The following is a 19,457-nucleotide window of genomic DNA, read 5'->3' on the forward strand; positions in this document are numbered from 1 at the left end:
TTAAATAAAACCTACATTAAAATAATGATACTCTACCTCAGTAATGGGTTGCCCTTGCTGTGTCAAATCCAGTTCCTGAGGTCTTGTCATTTTATCAATATCCAAGGAGTCCATGCTGGATGCTGCAGAGGTTATGCTGGAACGGGATGAGTTACTGATCGAGCGCACTTCAGTATCACTCACTGTGCCAGCTGATGCTGTCCTCCTATGCTGAGCAGTAACTACAGGTTTAGCATCTTCCATTACAGATTGCTGGGCTGCTTCATCCATGCTCATAGAAGCCTTCTCTAACTGGGCAGTAATGTCCTCCAAGGAAAAGTTGGCATTTGAAGGCTTAGTTACCCTACCAGATGAAGAGGAGGATCCTTTTATACTGCTGTGTTTAGAGGAAAGTCGACCAGCAGGTGGTTTCTGAGCTACTTTTGTTTCTGTGGCTAGACGCTTCATTGCAGCACTATTTGCTGATTGTGACCCAATGCTGCTGAGCTCCTGCTCTATGGAACAAAGATCGGCCATGAGGGCATCCAGATCCACAGTCTCCCCCTGATTCAGGGCTTCTGCAAGGAACAACAGGCATTAGCTTCCTTATGATTAACCCATTTCTCAATCCTGTTCTCCAAGTAGTGCTACTTTGCACTGGACAAAATAGAAACAATACAGTAATTTCACCATTCTGAATCTACAACACTCAAAATAAAATGTAGTTGTTAAAATTTAATTTAATTTCAGAGAAATGCATTTGCCAACATGAGTGCCAGTAATGGAAGCCTATGATGTCAGTGAATTTTTTTTTCAAATTTACAGAAATGCTTAATGAGCAACTGTCTGGTTAAAAACCCTCGTTGACATTTTTGAAGCAATGCAGAGATGATCCCTACACATTTTTCATTATTTTATTGGAAGATATGTGGCAAAATCTCCCACACTGCTTTGAAAACCAAAACTAATTTTTTTAAATGGCAAGTTTCCTATACTACTGCCAGAGTCATAGATAATGAAAAACTGACAAAGCTTTTTATAATATTTGCTTTTTTGTTTAACCGAAATATTGGACCTAATTACTGCATTTCCCCTTTTATGTGCAATCTTATTTAGATTTTTTCCCCCCATTTCTATCCAATGTGGCTTAAGGAACAAACTTATCAATTCCCTCTTTCATTAAAAAGGTTATCAGAATAATTGTTCTTTACAAATAAGTAGATTCTGATTCTCAGACATTAGCTGCTGAAAGACACCCAGTTTGGGACACTAAGAATTCTGTCTCACATAAACAGGATAATACAATGTAAGCAAACTAGGAAATGATGCCCTAGTATGTCTAGATGCTATGTTTTAATGCTGTAGGATTTTAGCGTTTTGTAAGATGGCTGCTTTCTGATAAAACAAATATTCATTCAATGTTAGAAAAAAATTGAGGGTCTTAGATAATTCTGTTTACCATTCAAATTGTACATGGAGAAGCGATAGGAGAAATTGGCAATGTTGGTTTCTTGGCGAAGAGGGGATTTCTTTACTGGCTCCATGGGCTTGTCCGTATCCAAACTCTAAAATAAATAAATAAATAAATTGAGAAGAGAGAAACGAAGCTAAAATAAAGTTTGCATTTAATATAACAGGAGCTGGTGGTCAAACAATATTACAAATATGGTTGAAAGCTTAATTTCAGTGGGAGAAATGTAATCTAAGAAAATGAGTTCTCTTTTGTATGATTTGCACTAGAAAAGTATTTAGTTAACATGTTACTGAGATTAACGTCAACTGTCCAACTATGAGAGATGTTAAAATAAATTCATTCTGCTGCTATAGAACTGAAAAGAAGGAAAATATATTCTTAAATTTGTTTTTCAGTAGTATTGTTCTACCTCACCATTTTGAAAGAATTACTTTACTGAGATTTTCTACAGTTACCCGGATCAGTTTGACTATCAACGTAATTCAGAAAAAAAAAACCAACATATCAGAAGCAAGAGAGAGGACTTTTTAAAGTAAATTTGCCTAAATTATCAAATTACCTTTACTAATATGGACTATTATTTTTTAAATATATTAGTTATGAAAGTGAGCTTCATTCCATCTTATGAGAAAAGAGCACGCTGTGCATATGTTATCCATTATGGCTTTAAAAACACATGTTGATACGTAACAGAATACTTTAGCAACTGTTATGTGGCTAGATATATTAGACAGTACTCTATGAATATTTTACCATTATAATAAAAATGCTCAATATATTTAATTTGTTTGTAAATTCATGTTCTGCTGTTTTTGAAATTATAGAATCTTAGAAAAATAGGGCTGGAAGGGACCTTGAGAAGTCATCAAGTCCAGCAGGACCAAGTAAACCTAAACCATCCCTGACAGGTGTTTGTCCAACTTGTTTTTAAAAGCTTCTAACGATGGGGACTCCATGACTGCCTCTGGAAGCCTATTCCAGAGCTTAACTCCCTTTCTAGCTAGAAAGTTTTTCCTAATATCTAACCTAAATCTCCCTTGCTGCAAATTTAGCCCATTACATCGTGTCCTATCTTCAGTGGACATGGAGATTAATTGATCACCATCCTCTTTATAACAACCCTTAACATATTGGAAGACTTATCAAGTTGCCCCTTGATCTTCTTTTCTCAATACTAAACATGCCCAGTTTTTTCAACCTTTCCTCAGAGGTCAGGTTTTGGAAACTTTTTATCACTGTTGTTGCTCTCTGCTGGACTCTTTCCAATTTATCCAAATCCTTCCTAAATTGTGGTGCCTCACCAGTGCCAACTAGAACGGGACAATTATCTTGCGTCTTACACACAACACGCCTGTTAATACACCCCAGAATCATAATTAGCCTTTTTGCAGCTGTAGCACATTGACAACTCATATTCAGTTTGTGATCCACTATAACCCCCAGATCCTTTTCAGCAGTACTACCACCTCGCCAGTTATTCCCCATTGTGTAGCTGTGCATTTGATTTTTCCTTTCTAAGTGAAGCTGATTTCAGATGAATTCTCCAATTTGTCAAGGTCCAATTTGAATTTTAAACCTGTTCTCCAAAATGCTTCCAACCCCTCCCAGCTTGGGGTTATATGTAAGTTTTATAGCATACTCTCTCCTCTATTATCCAAGTCATTAATGAAAATATCTAATAGTACTGGACCCAGAGCTGACCCCTGTGGCACTCCACTAGATATTCCCTCTCAATTTGACAGCAAGCCATTGATAACTAGAGTATGGGCTTTCAACCAGTTGTGAGCCCACCTTATAGTAATTTCATCTAGACCACATTTCCCTAGTTTGCTTATGAGAATGTCATGCAGAACTGTGTCAACAGTCTTACTAAAATCAAAGAATATCACATCTCGCTCTCCAGCCTCAACTCCCAGGAGTCATCCCTCTGCACCAGGCCAGGATTAGGGTTGCAGTACCAGGGTAGAGGGTGCTGTTGCAGATGGTCGGTGCCCAATAGACAGTTTAGTACAGTGCACCCACTGAAACAGGAGCCTACATCTGCCCGTTTCAGAATGAGACTGTCTACATGGAGAGACAATTATACTGCTATAGTTACATCTATTGTGATGCTCTGTACGTCGGGGAAACACCCAGCACCCCCCATGTTCATCCTTGTAAAATGATTGTGTGGTATCCAATGCAAAGTTGATCATGTTGGGTGTCTTTGGAAGGCTCATGATGCAGTGAGCATTGTTGCTACAGTGATGTTATAGTAATTATTTAAACAGTAATGTTATAGATTGTAATTTCATTTATACAGTTATGAGGCTGAAAATGTGTCCTCGTGGCCTAAAGCAAGCCCAGGCAAAAACTCCCCAAGAGCAGATAGGCAGTTCACACCTCATCAGGGGATATATGGGACAAACCGAGCCCAGCCTCACAGGAACAAAGGACACTGGCCTAGGCAACAACAAAAGATCTGTTGGACTCTCGAGTGAGTCACCTCCCTTCCTTTGGTCAATTTGGGACTGCGATGAGGTAATGCTCACCTGACTCTGAAGAGGGAGGGAGGCAAAGTCAGGAGGGAAGAAAACATGTTAAAAGGGAGAGAGTTTGCCACGCTCTTCCTCTCTCTTCCACCTACATCTACAGAAACCACACCAAATGACTGAAGCGCTGATCAAAGGGGAGAGCCTGGCTGAAGGGTAACCAGCCAGCCTGTGGTGAGAAGCATCTAAGTTTGTAAGGGCATTGAAAGTGTTAAGATTAGCTTAGAATGCGTTTTGCTTTTGTTTCACTTGATCAAATCTGACTTGTTATGCTTTGACTTATAATCACTTAAAATCTATCTTTGTAGTTAATAAATCTGTTTATTCTACCTGAAGCAGTGCATTTGGTTTAAAGTGTGTCAGAGACTCCCCTGGGGATAACAAGCCTGGTGTATATCAATTTCTTTGTTAAACTGACGAACTAATATAAGCTTGCAGTGTCCAGTGGGCGTAACCGGACACTGCAAGATGAAGGTTCCTAGGGTTGTGTCTGGGACTGGAGATATTGGCTAGTGTCATTCGGTTGCACAATCCAAGGAACAGTTTACATGCTAGAGACTGCGCATGAACAGCCCAGGAGTGAGGGTTCTCACAGCGGAGCAGGGTAAGGCTGGCTCCCAGAGTCATGGATTGGAGTGGCCTGGCAGATCACCGGTCCAGAGAACACCAGGGGAACGTCACATCTGTATACTGGTATAAATTTTTTTTTTAAAAATCTCCCATGTAGACAGGCCCAAGTCTCCTAAAAGCGAAGTTTCATAGGAAGAAGTAAGTTTTATCTACTACCAGAGGTAGTATTTTAATTTTTAATTGGGGATCCAGAGGTGGGGTAGGAGCTAAAGGAAAGAGATTCCCAAACTCTAGAGAAGGGAGATTTAATTCCTGAATGCTTTTCAGCTTCCAAGGTAGCCATGTAGCATTGTTAATTAGTTTGGCAGTTGAACCTCACAGAAATAAGAATTTTATTTCTCTGTTTCTTTCTTATCTTCTTTCAACTCATTTTTGAACTGCGTGATATACATCTTTTTCCCTCCTCACCCGACACCATTAATTCGGTCAGACATCCTCCCCACATTTTGTTTGTCTTTGCCCTCAATTGCACTTGAAAAATCCAAGTGATAAAGGTGAATGTGAGCACCTTAAATCATCAATTTCTGCAGATTAAGTTTAGAAAAAAAATCATTGCTATTCCTTATAACTGGGAAGACAACCATCCAAATGTAAACAGAGTGTAAATCAGTGATGTACCACTGTCTTCCTCAGGCTGCAAACAGATGGCTCTAGTGCCTCTACTTTTATCCAGAGATTTCCCAAGCAGCACCTGAGTGAAAATGTGCCTATTTAGAACCTAACAGGCGACAGTAAAACTGTCAAGAATCATGTGAGTTTACACACTGCTGCTACTGGATACAGTTATGACTATCAGTAAAGGTAGGAACTGGAGTTATTTGTGGGTGATGAGGACCAATATGGAAACTGAGAAGAGTAGGGGAGGCTTAATTCCTCAGACTGAACCCATAGTCTCTGACCTATAGTTTAGACCTCTTGATAAAGTCTCATTTGCTTATTAAAAAGTTTTGGTCAGGAGTACATACATTATGCATAGTACAGAAATCAAGCGTTATCAAATTACTTTGTGTCCCATGAATATTTATATAGATAGGTTCTAGTGACAGGAGCAGAACAAGTTCTCACCTAAGCCTTTGCAAGGTGAATTGGTGAGTTTTATAAGACTGCTAAAAATGCTGGTTGGCTATAGCAAACCAAGAGAAAATCGTGAATGGAACCAAAACACAAAATAAGATACTCCTTAACACCCTGGCACTAGCAAGCAGGATGTCCTGATGCTAACCACTAATGCAAAATGCATTAGTGCTAAATAGTATAAGGTATTGACTGCAAGTGCTACAGGGTTTAAGACTACATTTTGTAACACTTTTATGGTGGGGAGGGGAGGGGTTATGGAGGGCACAGTGAATTCAAAAGATCTCCTGGGCACCATAAAGTTTAAACATATATTTTTTTAAAAAATTTCCATCTGGAAAAAAAATCTTACTTTGCGGTCCAATAAACATCCAGTGAACCTGGGAAAGAAAAATTCAGAGAAGACAGACCTGTTTTTCCATTGCTCCAATAGTCCAGCTGGAATAGAACAATGAATGCACTAGGAATCTGTGCAGGGAGATACTCTGGATTTCTTGCAAGCTCTAATTATGCTCATGCCAAATCTTAACTGTGACCTCAGCCACGTTAAGGGACAATAACTTTTCAAGTAAATGGACTGTGTGACAGTCAGATATGCCAATCTGTTGATATAGATATAAGAGTGTATGAGGTCACTTAAGGTTTTGCATGAGAGCACAAGTCTGATGAAGCTGGGATACATATTACTTTTCAGGGCCTGTGGGAGATGGAAGTGAAAACCTTATAAAGCGATGGAATGTATTGGCAACAGCACTGTGAGCAATATGAAGGTGGCAAAAAACACAGGACACTTTTTCCTTAACTATTTATTTCCAGAATTTTGCGATTTTGCCTGGGTGGGGTAGGTCCTGATGCAAACTTAACTGTCAGTAAATGTCATTTTTGTCAATTAATAATACGCCAATAAATTCCAAGAGGTTGTGTGTACATTATGAAGCTAATGGTGCATTATGAAGCTGAAGTGAGTTACGGGGATTGAAGGCTAAAAATCTGTTTTGAAACTCCTCCTCTTGCAGATGTCTATGTTGAGGCATACAATTATTAATGGAGCCATTGGCTTTGCAAAAGGTTCCTATCTAGTTAACATAACTTAGATTTGTAAACACAAGATTGTGAAATAAATTTGCCACTCAAATAGTTTTCTGTTCATCTAGGAATGAAGATTTTTCAAGGCTCTTTATCCATAGGTTCAGAATTAAGAAAAATCGTTCCTTAAACAAAATGATGTAATATACAACCTGACATTATTTATTCTATTTAATATCTTATATCTATCCATAAAAATATTACCCCCACTAACTAAAAAGATATTAAAGGACAGGTGCCATTTCCACAGAAAGAACAGTTACTTACCCTACAGTAAGTGTGGTTCCTTCAGATGTTGTAGTCAGTGTGAATCCCATTGTAGGTACGCATGTGCCTCATACACATGAGATCAGTGTCTTTAAAATAGCAATATCCACCGGGGCCTTGCATGTACCCTGAGCTGCCTCATGCTCCAATGTGAGGGAATTAAAGGCAGAGCAGCTGAGACCTTCTCGTGGTTCCCCCCCACTCTGAAGTCTATGATAGTTGAAAACTCCAAAATGCAGGGACAGAGGGCAGGTCACAGGGTCCAACTAACAAGAAAGAACCCAGTTACCACAGGGTAAGTAAAAGTTTGAGTATGTGTCAGTGTGGATCCCACTGTAGGTTACTGGTAAGCAGTATCCCCTGGGGATCATGAGATAGAAGGGTTTCAGCTAAATTAGTCAAACAGTGATTGAAGATATGCTTTCCCAAACTTGGCCTCAGACTTGACCACTAAGTCAAAGAGTGATGTTTAAGAGGTCAATAGGTTACTTTGCAATGCTCCTTTGTAGATTTCTGATATCGGCATATTCTTAAAGTAAGTGGAAGATGCTGCTCGAGATCTGGTTGGTATAGGCCTTAATGTTCAGTGGGAGAGGTGCACCAGCCAGCTGGCAACACAATAATACTCTGTTATCCATTTTGTTATTTTCTGAAGAGATGGCCTGACTTTTAGAGTGCCAAGCTATAGCCAGAAATAGATAGGAAGACAGTCTGAATGGTTTGGTCCTGTCAATGTAATAAAGTCCTGGACACAGTTAGTATGCATGCAACTTCTTATCTTCCAGTACAGGGTGTGGTTTTGGGAAGAAGACAGGATTGGTTGACTGGTTTAGATTAAATTCCGAGACCACTCTGGGGATGGATTTCATGCAAAGTCTTTAGTATCACGTTACCCCTATGAAATGATATATAGGGATCTTCTGACAGACACCTGAACCCCATTCACTCTTCTGGTTGAAGTGATAGTCACTAGACAGACCATCTTCAGAGGGAAGTGATGCAAGAAGCATTCCAAAAGAGGTTCAAACCGAGACTCCAACAATCTGAGGAGGACTATGTTGAGATTTCAGGCAGGAGTATGATCTGTGACTGATGGGAAAGCATGCAATAGTCCTCTGAGAAACTTCAATTCCCGTCTAGTGAGAAAATAAGAACATAAGAGTGGCCATATTGGATCAGACCAATGGCCCATCTAGCCCGGTATAATCCCTTCTGAGAGTACCCAGTACCAGTTACTTCAGAGGAAATAAACAGAACAGAAAAACTACTAAATGATCCATCCCCTGTCCTCCAGACCCAGTTTCTTGCAGTCAGAGATTTAGGGACATCTGGAGCATGGGGAGGTGTCCCTCACCATCTTGGTTAATAGCCACTGGTGGACCTATCCTCCACGAACATTTCTAATTCTTTTTAAAACCCAGTTATACTTTTGGCCTTCACAACATCCCCAGCAAAGAGTTCCACAGGTTGATTGTGTGTTTTGTGAAGAAGTACTTCCTTTTGTTTGTTTTAAACCTACTGCCTAGTAATTTCATTCATGACCCCTGGTTCTTGTGTTATGTGAAGGGGAAAAAACACTTCTCTATTCACTTTCTCCCCACCATTCATGATTTTATAAACCTTTGTCATAATCCCCCTTAGTCGTCTCTTTAAGATGAACAGTTCCAGCCTTTTTATAATCTCTCCTCATATGGAAGCTATACCATATCCCTAATCATTTTTGTTGTCCTTCTCTGTACCTTTTCCAATTCTAATTTTGAGATGAGGTTACCAGAACTGCACCATTACTCAAGGTGTGGGCATACCATAGATTTACATTGTGGCATGACGACATTTTCCATCATCTTATCTCTCACTTTCCTAATGGTTCCTAACATTGTTAGCTTTTTTTTTTTTTGACTGCCGCTGCACATTTTCAGAGAACTACCCAGGATGACTCCAGGATCTCCTTCTTGAGTGGTAACAGCTAATTTAGACTACATCATTTTGTATGTACAGTTGGGATTATTTTTTCCAATGTGCATTACTTTGTACTATCAAAGATTAATTTCATCTCCTATTTTGTTGTCCAGTCACCCAGTTTCGTGAGATCCCTATGTAACTCTTCGCAGTCAGTTTTGGACTTAACTATCATGTGTAATTTAGTAGCATCTGCAAACATTGCCACCTCACTGTTTACTCCCTTTTTCAGATCATTTATAAAATATGTAGAACAGCACATAAAAGACTGAGCACAACCATACAGGCAGATGGCAAGATGAAATTGCTGTGAGGTGGACCTGGATAGAGGTGAACAAAATGCCAGCTTGTTTTAAGTTGTAGAGCATCTTCAGTATCAATGCCTGGACTGAGTCCAGACCATATTTGGCTGCTCATACCGAAACCCTCTTCTATTTAGATGAGGAAGTCTTTCTGGTCAACGTTGTCTTGCTCTGTATCAGGAACTCTTGGACCCCGAGGGAGCAGTCTCTGTCTGCAGTTTTCAGTCAGCCCAAAGCCATGCAAGCAGGGACTGAGTCAGAGAGTATCTGCCAAGAGATACTGTGAGATCAGATCCAAGCAACCTGAGAGCTGGACAGGCAGATGACTGAACATTTGTAGAAGGCCTGTCAACCAAACTTCCTCTGCCAGTAGGCAGTCATGAGAATGATCATTGCTTTGTCTTGTTTTATTTTGGATACTATCATAAAGATCAGAGGAAACCAGTGGAAAGGCATTGAGAAGGCTTTGGGACCACTAAAGAAGGAAGGCATTTGGTAACAATTTCAAGCTCATACCTCCTCTGAAACAAAAGTTCTGGTACCTGACATTGGTGGCAAACAAGTATCACAGGGTCCCCAATGAAGGAACATCTCATCCATGATGGATCTCCACAGTGACCACTCGTGAGTGGTAACACAGTCTCCTCAGACATTTGCCAGAGTGTTGCTGACTCCTGGGAGGTGAAGAGCTAGTGGAATTAACTGCTGTTGGTAGCACCGTATCCAGAGCTTGATTGCCTATAGACAGCAGGGAGAAGAGTGTGTACTACTTTGTTTACATAGTCCATTGCAGACGTATTGTTTGTCAAGAGCTGCACTGTGGAGCTTTGACGAACGGGTAGGAAGGATGTGCAGGCTAACATGATGGCTCTGAGCCCCAGGACACTGACGTGCCTTGCATTTGTTGATGGTCCAGGTGGGCACCCCACTTATCCCTGATCTGTGATTAAAATCATTGTTGGGGAGGCAGAAGAGAATGGTAGCCCTCCACGCATGTTTTTGGGTTCCACCACTTCGCTTCTGCAATGATGTGAAGTGTAACCACCGCTTCTTGCTCATTTGGTGTTTATCTGGGGTATAGACCGACCTGAGCTAGAGTTGAAGAGGCCTCAGGTGAAGTCTGGCAAGTAAAGTCAGGAATGTGCACAATGACATATAGCCCAGCAGTCCCAGACATCCTTGGCCCATTGTAGCTGGGTTTGAGTCTATCTGAATTAATAGTGACTGCATCAACAAGAACCCTGACTTTGGGAAGGTACGCTCTCACTAAACAGAAGTTGATCAAGGCTCCTATGAACTCTATTAGCTGTGATGGGATAAGAACCCCCCCCCCCCCCCTTTTTTTTTTTTTTTTTTTTTTTTTTTTTTTTTGAGTTCACCAGAAGGCCTAGCTGAGAGAACAGGGAGAGGACATATTACAAATGTGCTGCTGTTTCCTGGTGAGATCTGCCCTTGTTCAGCCAATTGTCCAGGTAAGGGTAAACATGAATGACCTTCCTTCTAAGATGTGTCGCTACTACCTCTAGGTACTTTGCGGAGACTCTAAATGATAATGATTGGGCCCCACTCTGAATCTTAGGTACTTCCTGTAGCCGGGTGGATAGCGATATGGAAGTATGCATCCTACAAGTTCAGAGGCACACACCAGTCTTGAGTCTGAGGCGATAGGATGATGAAGGCAACCATTACCACCATTCTGAATCTGAAGCAGATTGATGTATTTGTTCAGTCTTGTCAGGTCTAGGATAGGACAAAGATCTCCTTTTTTCTTCGGGATAAGGAAATAATTGGAACAGAAGAAGCCTCCTTCCCTGTCCTCCACATTTACCTCTTCTATGGCTCCTCGATGAAGTAACGAGGCCACTTCTGTCTGTAACAGGCTCTCATGAGGAGTGTGCCTGAAAAGGGATAGGGAAGGGAGGTGGGTAGTGTTTAAGGAGTGGAAATGTATAGGGTTGTCTTGGGCCCTTATGCATATTTGTTGGCTGTGAAAAGCTGCTCAGGCCTGGTGGAAAGGGCTTCCCGAAGGTGAGGGCAGGCTCCAGATTGGAGTCACATGAGCTATCGAATCTGCCATCTCTGAGAGGAATCTGGGTTGCCTAAAGGGAGAGAGAAGCATCCCCTGGATCTCTTTCTTTGTGGGTAACTCCAGCTGTGGACTCTGAGAATAGTTCAGTGTCCTCTGCCTCTGCTGGTACTTTTGTGGTTTCCTAGAGGCGGCCAGTGTGTAGATTCCCAGGGGCCACAGCGTGGCCCTTGAGTGAATGGGTTGCTTCTTCTGTTTGGAATACCAATATGAAGATTTCTCCACACAGCTGGTTGAACAACCAGTTTCAAAGTCTGTAAGTAGAATAAAGGGTTGGACACTCACTAGGTGCAGTCTTGCTGTAGTGGATGGTAAGAGAACTAAGGGCGGGTTGCAGCCACTCTGCCCTTTATGCCCTCGCACAGGAGCATAAAGAGACTCAGAGCACATGTGCAGACCCAACAGACATCACTTTTCTAAAGACTCCAATCTCATGCACATGAGGTGCATGTGCTCCCTATAGTGGGATTCACGTTGACACATACTCTAAGAACATATCGAAACATTAAAAATTAATATGTAACATTGGTGCCAATTACTTATTGAAATATTTGACCCTTGTATTCAAAAGCGTCCCTGACCTGTGTGAGTTTGTCCAGCTCCCCAAGCCATTGTCCAAACATCTTGTCCAGATCTTGGTCTTCCTTATCACTATCTTCTTCTGCACCATGATCAAGTTCTTCATCTGATAATTGCTCCATCTGAAACACAAGAAATATACCAGTCAATTTACACTCAGCATTTAAAAAGCAGCAACAGGGTCTCTTTGGAGGATTGCAATAAACTATTTGGGAACATTCTGCAGGACTGGAGTTCAAGAATCTTATTAAATATCTATCTACAAATGACATCACTACACTGGGAAATGACATCACTGACCAAAATCATGGAAAAATTGTACTACTAAGTAGACATTTGAAACTCAGATATTTCTGAGAAGCTACTGAAACCTATGCAACAGGTAAACTTTTTGTAAGATAGTAGTAAGTTTGATAAATTTTCTGCATTAAGTAAATGTAGTTTCTGTTTTTACTCTCACAAGGCTGAAACAGAGACATATTCATATACAATATAATCCGCTCAGTAAACATGCTTAGATTGGAACCCCATGTAAAATGAACTAGTAAATGTTCCATCTCACTCCAGTGCATTTTAGTTGCTTTTTTCCTCCTAAGACTGACATTTCTTGCTACCATATTCTGGTTCAAAATGCTACAACTGTAATCAACCCGGCATTCCAAGGGAACCATTACTATTTATTTGTTAACCACTGAGGTGCTTGGATTTGTAACAGACATGGCCAGATTAGCAGCTACCCCAGTTGAGCACCTGGCATACAATAGTAACAAAAGTCCCCTCCTCAAACAGTTTACAATGTAAACAACAGATAAAGAGAATATAGAACTCACTAAGAAACCCAGCAGGCAGGAATAACTTGGGGGGAATAATTTTTTTTTTTTTAATTCTTAACTTGCTTCTTTTGGGCACTGCAAAGTCAATGAGTATTTAGAAAAGATGCTAATCAAGAAAGCATGGTAGCACAAAGCGTATAAGAGGCACAATGGATAAAGGCAAAGACGGAAGCAGGATACGAAATCATCAGCTCTATTCTCCTCTGCGGATAATGAGCAAAGGACGAAGTAGCATGAAGGAATTCCAGGTTCTGGTCCTGCCTCCTGATAAAAGTGAAGATATAAACTTCCAGAGAGCTCCTTCACAGCAGTTAGTGTCTCTGCTACTTTAGGTCATGATCAGAGGTTTGAAAACAATCCCTTGGGTGAAGAGAAGGGGAGCTTTTCCCAAGTAGGTCCTCTTCTGTTATTACAGTGATTTTTTAGATGTAAAAATCACATCTTTTTGCCGTGTCCTTACACTGCTTCCTGGCATATCCATGCACGTGATTGCTCGATCATTGCACTCCACCAAGTCACATGAAGATCATTCATGCTCAAACAGGTGGCATGCCAGGAGATACTTCATATTTTGAGGCTCTCTGCCACAGTCACTGATATTGGGGCCACTGATAAAGACCCACTTGATCATTGCATCTCCAGACTGGCCAACTTGAGTGGGGAATCCATTATGGCAGTGCCATAAAGTCCAGGGTTGATCTGCATCGGGTAGGTGATCGACTGGTAGGAGTCGGTGTGCACAGGCCGTTCTCTACTCGTTTTCAATAACTGAACCCTTGTCTACTTGGGTGACAATGTCAGCGGTTTAACGGTGCGACTTCAGTTGATTCAGGTTGATGTTATATCATATAGCGGATGTCGTGGATCTGTGCAAGGCTTTGTGTGCTACTGTACTAGCAACTTCCCCACATATATCAGGAGGAGCAATACCTGTGAGGATGTAGAGGCTGTTGACATGAGTAGGCTTAAGACATCCTGTAATATAGAGGCAGGCAGTGGTAAATACAGGTTCTAGCTTCTTCCATGAAAGGGATTCTGCCCACACTGCACAGATATATTCAGGAATGGAGTAGCAAAGTGCCAGTGGTGATGATCGTAAAGTGGACCCTACTTTGATGTAACAAGCTTGCCAAGAATGTTGTGTCATATGCGAACCTTGGGTTTAGTTTTCTCAATGTGGGCTCCAAAGGAGGGTGTCCGGTTGAGAGTAACACCTAGGTGTAGGGGATTTACGGAATGAGTAAATTTTGTCCCATGCCAGTTTAGCTCACATTTGGCCTCAGTTTTTGAGATAGAATGCACTGATGTCTTTGCTGTAAAACATACCATCATGATAACAGAGTCCAGCATAGTTGCATTTCTGTCTGCTGTTACATAGATTCCAAAAAAGGAAAAAAGAAAATTTAACACAATTAGTACTACAGTATTTGGTTGAAATATTGTTCAAGTTGGGGGATGCTGACTTAAGGCTAAGCCTGCTCCCACTGAAGTCAACAGGAGTTTAGCTGTTAATTTCAATGGGAACACTATTGGCTTATTATCTATTTCCTCCTCCTCTTACTCCAAAGCTATATCCCAGGGGTTTTTCTTGTTTTGTTTTTAAGGTTGAAGAGAGCTTACATCTCCTTATTTTGGAGAAATTGCTGACATTTTCAGGAAGTGCAGAGATCTGGTTTAAAATTACTGAAATTATTTTACAACTTGCTGTTTGAAGACCTTAGACCAGGGGTCGGCAACCTTCGGCACGCAGCCCATCAGGGTAATCTGATGGTGGGCTGCGAGACATTTTGTTTCCATTGGCCGTCCACAGGCACGGCCTCCTGCAGCTCCCAGTGGCCACGATTCGCCTTCCCGGCCAATGGGAGCTGCAGGAAGCCGCAGGCTGCAGGAACGTGCTGGCCGCCCCTTCCCACAGCTCCCATTGGCTGGGAGAGGCGAACTGCGGCTACTGGGAGCTGCGCCTCTGGACGGTCAAAGTAGGCAAAAATGTCTCGTGGCCTGCCAGTGGATTACACTGATGGGCCACGTGGCGAAGGTTACCAACCCCTGACTTAGACCATGTTTTTTCATACCCACAAGAAATGGCATGCAGCATTCGCGAACAGATGTACTTCCAAAGCCTTCAAAAAGCAAAACCAATATACTATCCAACAGCAAATAGAAAAATAAGCACTTATTTTATATAAGTATATAACAAAACATCTATACATACACAAAGTGGAAATAGCATACAAATAATAAACTTCAACGTTCATTATTTGCAAAATCCTGAAAAAAAACCCATAAAGGTGATGCAGTGCATTAATTATTAAAGTCATTAAATAGCTAAATAAATGAGAACATAGTCTACAAGTATTGGGGACTAATACACACTAAACTGCAAAGGTATGAAATACTTTCATGTGTGACTAGACATCCTTGTATTTTTTCCCCAAGCACTTCTATTAGAGCAATTTTTCCCCCATTAATACAGTAGCAGAGAGCTCACTCAGTCAGTCTGTGTATGAGGGAGAAATTGCAGATTTCAATTTTCTCAAAATAATCCTTTTGGTCACAACAGTTACTGCAATCTATTTCTTAATGTTAACTGATAATTCATAAACACTTTTTTAAAAATTAAAAGGAAACAGGCCAAAGCAATAATTTTTAAGTGTGGGTCCTTGAACTTAGGCTCCTAATCTCATATTTAGGCCACTGAAAAACAAAAGGCCACTTCTATTTAGAGGCAAAGAGCAACTCCGGCTGCTACTAAATCACTGGGAGTTCATTATATTTGAAAATCAGGCCATTTCTTATTAAAGATTCTAAATACAGATTTAGAAACCTAACTTTAGGTACCCAGATTTGAATAATTTTGGCCTTCATCAGCCGCTTAGCCATGGCAGCAGTTTACAAGCACAAAATATCAGTAGGCAGTGATAGTCTCCCTTCTACCTGAGCAGGTGAGAGAACGTATAGTTTCTGAACCTCCTGACAGTGGCCCAGCTCTTCAAAATGTTTATTTACTTATTTTGGCATGCATGCAAATTTTTCCAAGGAAATGCAAGTGAGTGAAAGGAAATGGTGATTTTTAACAGTTTATAATTCTGCTGAATCTGAATTTAGTTTCATAGGACAAAAGAAAATACACTTCTTTAGTCATAAGGCTCTCTCCAAGCCAAGTATCAAAGGCAGAGGCGCCAAATTACTCAGGTCCCGGGGGATGCTTGACCCTCGCTCCACACCAGACCCTGCCCCCACTCCACCTCTTGCTCCACCACAGGCCCGTCCCCATTCAACCCCTTTCCTCAAGCCCCCACCTCTTCCACTCCTGCTCTGCCCCTTCCCGCCTCTCTCCCCAGTGCCTCCTGTACACCATTGAACAGTTGATCCGCGGCAGGTGGGAGGCACTGGGGAGGGGGGCGCAGAGCTGATCAGCTGGGCCTCAGGCAGGTGGAAGATGCTGGAGGAGAGGGGGAGGCACTGATCCACAGGTCTGTCAGTGGGTTTTCCGTGGGTGCTTCAGCCCCGGAGCACCCATAGAGTTGGCACCTATGATTAAATGTCTGCTACTAACAGTAGCGGTGTTATATGTTCTTAAAAAAAACACACACACACACACACACACCACAAGCATCTTTTAGAAAGGAAACTGGTAGGCAACCTAAATAACCAGCTCCCCTGTAATACACACTGGTGGTGACAATTACTGAACATATATTGTAAGTGTTCTCATTACACCACAAAACAAAATATGGAAAAGGATTTCTATAACTGGGTTTGAAATTAAAAGTGAGTCAACGTAATACTATTGTGTCAGACCATTTGAATGATACCAGCACCTAACACATAGAAAGTATAGTTACACAACCCAAGAATGAGTGTAGGACCACTACAGTTTTCATCCTTATGATGAGAGGAGACAAAAGCAAGGATTTTTTTTATTAATATATTTAAGAACCCATTCTTCTAAAGTGACATTGCCCCTGCCATTTACAAGATCAGTACAAAGCACCCAAAAAGCTAGAGCGCTAACACGAAGTCCATAGTGACATCTAACATGCCACATTACATTCTTTCATGCTAACACTTGAACATGTGTTCATTGCCAGCAACAGACTAAAAGAATTCAACTCTCTAGTCCAAGGAATTCAGCTGACCACAGTTAAGCAACATCACTCAATCCACTGGAAATGCAGTCTCACTGCATCACAAATAGCTGACTCTACACATCTGCAAACAAATGCTGCTTAAATGAGCCACAGAGAATGCCAGCAGTACATCCCGTCAGAGTTTAAATATTGGATGCTCTCCAGATTTCTTCAGCAATGTTATAATACACTGTATGCTCACTGCATGAAGAAACAAAAGAAAACCTTCCCCTGAAAGAGACAGTTACAGCTGTAAGATTTCATTCCCAACCTCTTTTATGTAAAAATCAATGAGGTTATGGTGACCATCACACAGGAAGGAAGGTTTAACCTTCTACATATTCCAAAGGTTAACTATCCATCCATCCATCAAGATTCATTATTATTAAATAGGTACTGGCAATTTCTAAACATTCCACCACTGGGCATCTCACTCACCTTAATATACAAGCATGGTTCAGTTGGTCTCATGAGACAAACATATAATTTTAACTTTTACAAGGAGCATCCAACCATAGATAGATTGTTTTACATTAAACCACTGCAGCTATATATTTGATCTGACAACTGTGAAAAAGAACAGTAAGTCTATTCAGAAAAGGCCAAAGCTCTGAAATGCAATGGAAACCTGTTTATCTAACATCTGATTTAGTGGCTCATAAATAATTTAGTAAGTAGCTTAAGTATCCAAACCTATTTACTAATTTTCTGTGGCTCTCCTTTCCCCCTAGTAAGTTCTGAAAGCAGCAAGGTCAGCATCATTGCAACCGATTCCCTCTACAATTCCACCACTCCTCAAAACACCCAAGACCTCCACCAGTAAATCCTGCATTCATACCAAAATGCAAAATTAAAAAGAGGTTTAAAATTTCCAGGAGGAAAAGACGAGCAGCACAAGTGATGAACTGAGAATAGAGCATACAATGGAGAGGAACAGATCAGGGCTGAAGAAGCCCAACAAACACTCTGAGGAGTTTGGTGGGGAGAAGAGAGGCATAAACCCTGGAAAGAAGGCTTCTCTCCCAAAGAAGTGAAACAAGAAATAGATAAATAAATAATAATAAAATAAAAAAAGGATGTGCTGTATGGCTTGATTTGGCCAAATCTTGAAATGAGTTGCAATTTCCAACATAAATTAACTAAAAGGTACTGGTTATTTTTTAGTTCAAAAATGGCATAAATTTTAATCTTGTTACAAAATTCTAAAATACTAACTTTTAGAGAAACAAAGTTATGGTTTGAACTGTTACAAATACTGAAGATATACAACTAATAAGATGTAGGACTACTACATCTACATTCAATCAAAGGGCATAAGCAACCTGGGGAACATATTTGCAGTGCTGCTGTAGCTGTGTTGGTGAAAGGGACAAGCCTTTGAAGAGCTCCATGGAAGCTCAAAAGTTTGTCTCTTTCACCAACAGAAGTTGGTCCAATGAAAGACATTACCTCCCACCCATCCAGTCTCTCTAAGGGGGAAGATATTGTATTTACTGTATTAGAGAAGGATATTTACTGTGGCCAATAAAAAGTGAGATTTTGTTTGAGAGAAACTATTCAAATCAAATCAATCATATCTAAAAAAAGTTGATTTTTTTAACAACATTTCAAACTATAAAACTAAGATTTAAAAAAAAAAATACTTTTCATTCATGTTTTATTTTTCCCCATATCATTTTACTTGGCTAGTGAAATGGATCAGTTTCATTTTCCGGTTCTCGTGCCACCACCTTTTTTTTTAAATATATATAAATTATTTTTGAGCTCCCTAAAGTATTGCTAAGTGCTGTACACGCACACAAAAAGTCCTCTGTCCCAAAGAATGTACTGTTTTTAAACATAGGGATGCTGTTAACTTTTTTACTTTAGATGCAAGTTATCAGTAATTTCAGGTACTACAGCTGTGCCCTTAAGTCTCCCTTCCAATTTCTGTGATTTAAACAATCAGATATGGGGGAGGTTTGGGGGCTATGTTCCTCTTCCCTTGATGTCGTATGAAAGACCGACAGACAGGGGAGACTCACTGACTACACAGGGGTAAAGATACTAACTTTATACAAAATGCTGTCATGCACAAAAACATTTAAACAAGAACTTTTTTCTCCAGTTTGTTTAGTAACCTTAGGTGTTTACTTGGAATAAAAGTTGGTTAAAAAATAACACAAAACTGTTACTTAAATTGATAGTGTATCTTTAACAATGCTATTACATTTGAGCATTAACACATTTCTATTCCTATTAAGTTTGGTAAATACCTTTAAAAAAAAAAACTAAAATAAGATTAAATTTGGAGGCTAAGGTATTTGGTGCCTTTTATATGGGTATGTAACACACAACTCTACACACAAAAACCTTGGGAAATCAGACTGATATAGAATGATCAAATATATGGAAATTATGAAATAATGTAGGCAGTACTTAACATTTACAGAGGTTTTACGTGGCTAGCATCATCCTCCCTTACAGTATAGTGGGCAGCAAATGAAGGGTAACAAACTGTATTTTGCAATTAATTTATTCAGTAGCA

At 40.4% G+C, this 19,457-nt stretch overlaps 1 protein-coding gene across 8 annotated transcripts in view; it reads right to left on the reverse strand.

Annotated features, from left to right (window-relative positions):
* RAPH1 (Ras association (RalGDS/AF-6) and pleckstrin homology domains 1) overlaps positions 1-19,457 on the reverse strand; it is a 170,033-nt gene that overhangs the window by 82,652 nt on the left and 67,924 nt on the right. For all 8 annotated transcript variants that reach the window (XM_024104033.3, XM_008166852.4, XM_024104035.3 and 5 more), the window contains 3 exons: positions 11,970-12,089; positions 1,439-1,544; positions 37-557 (listed from right to left, as the gene is read on the reverse strand). In XM_024104033.3, coding sequence (XP_023959801.2) covers positions 37-557; positions 1,439-1,544; positions 11,970-12,089 — 747 coding nt within the window. The remainder of the gene's footprint in view (positions 1-36; positions 558-1,438; positions 1,545-11,969; positions 12,090-19,457) is intronic.

Source organism: Chrysemys picta, chromosome 11, assembly GCF_011386835.1.
Source record: "Chrysemys picta bellii isolate R12L10 chromosome 11, ASM1138683v2, whole genome shotgun sequence".
Taxonomy (NCBI): Eukaryota; Metazoa; Chordata; order Testudines; family Emydidae; genus Chrysemys; species Chrysemys picta.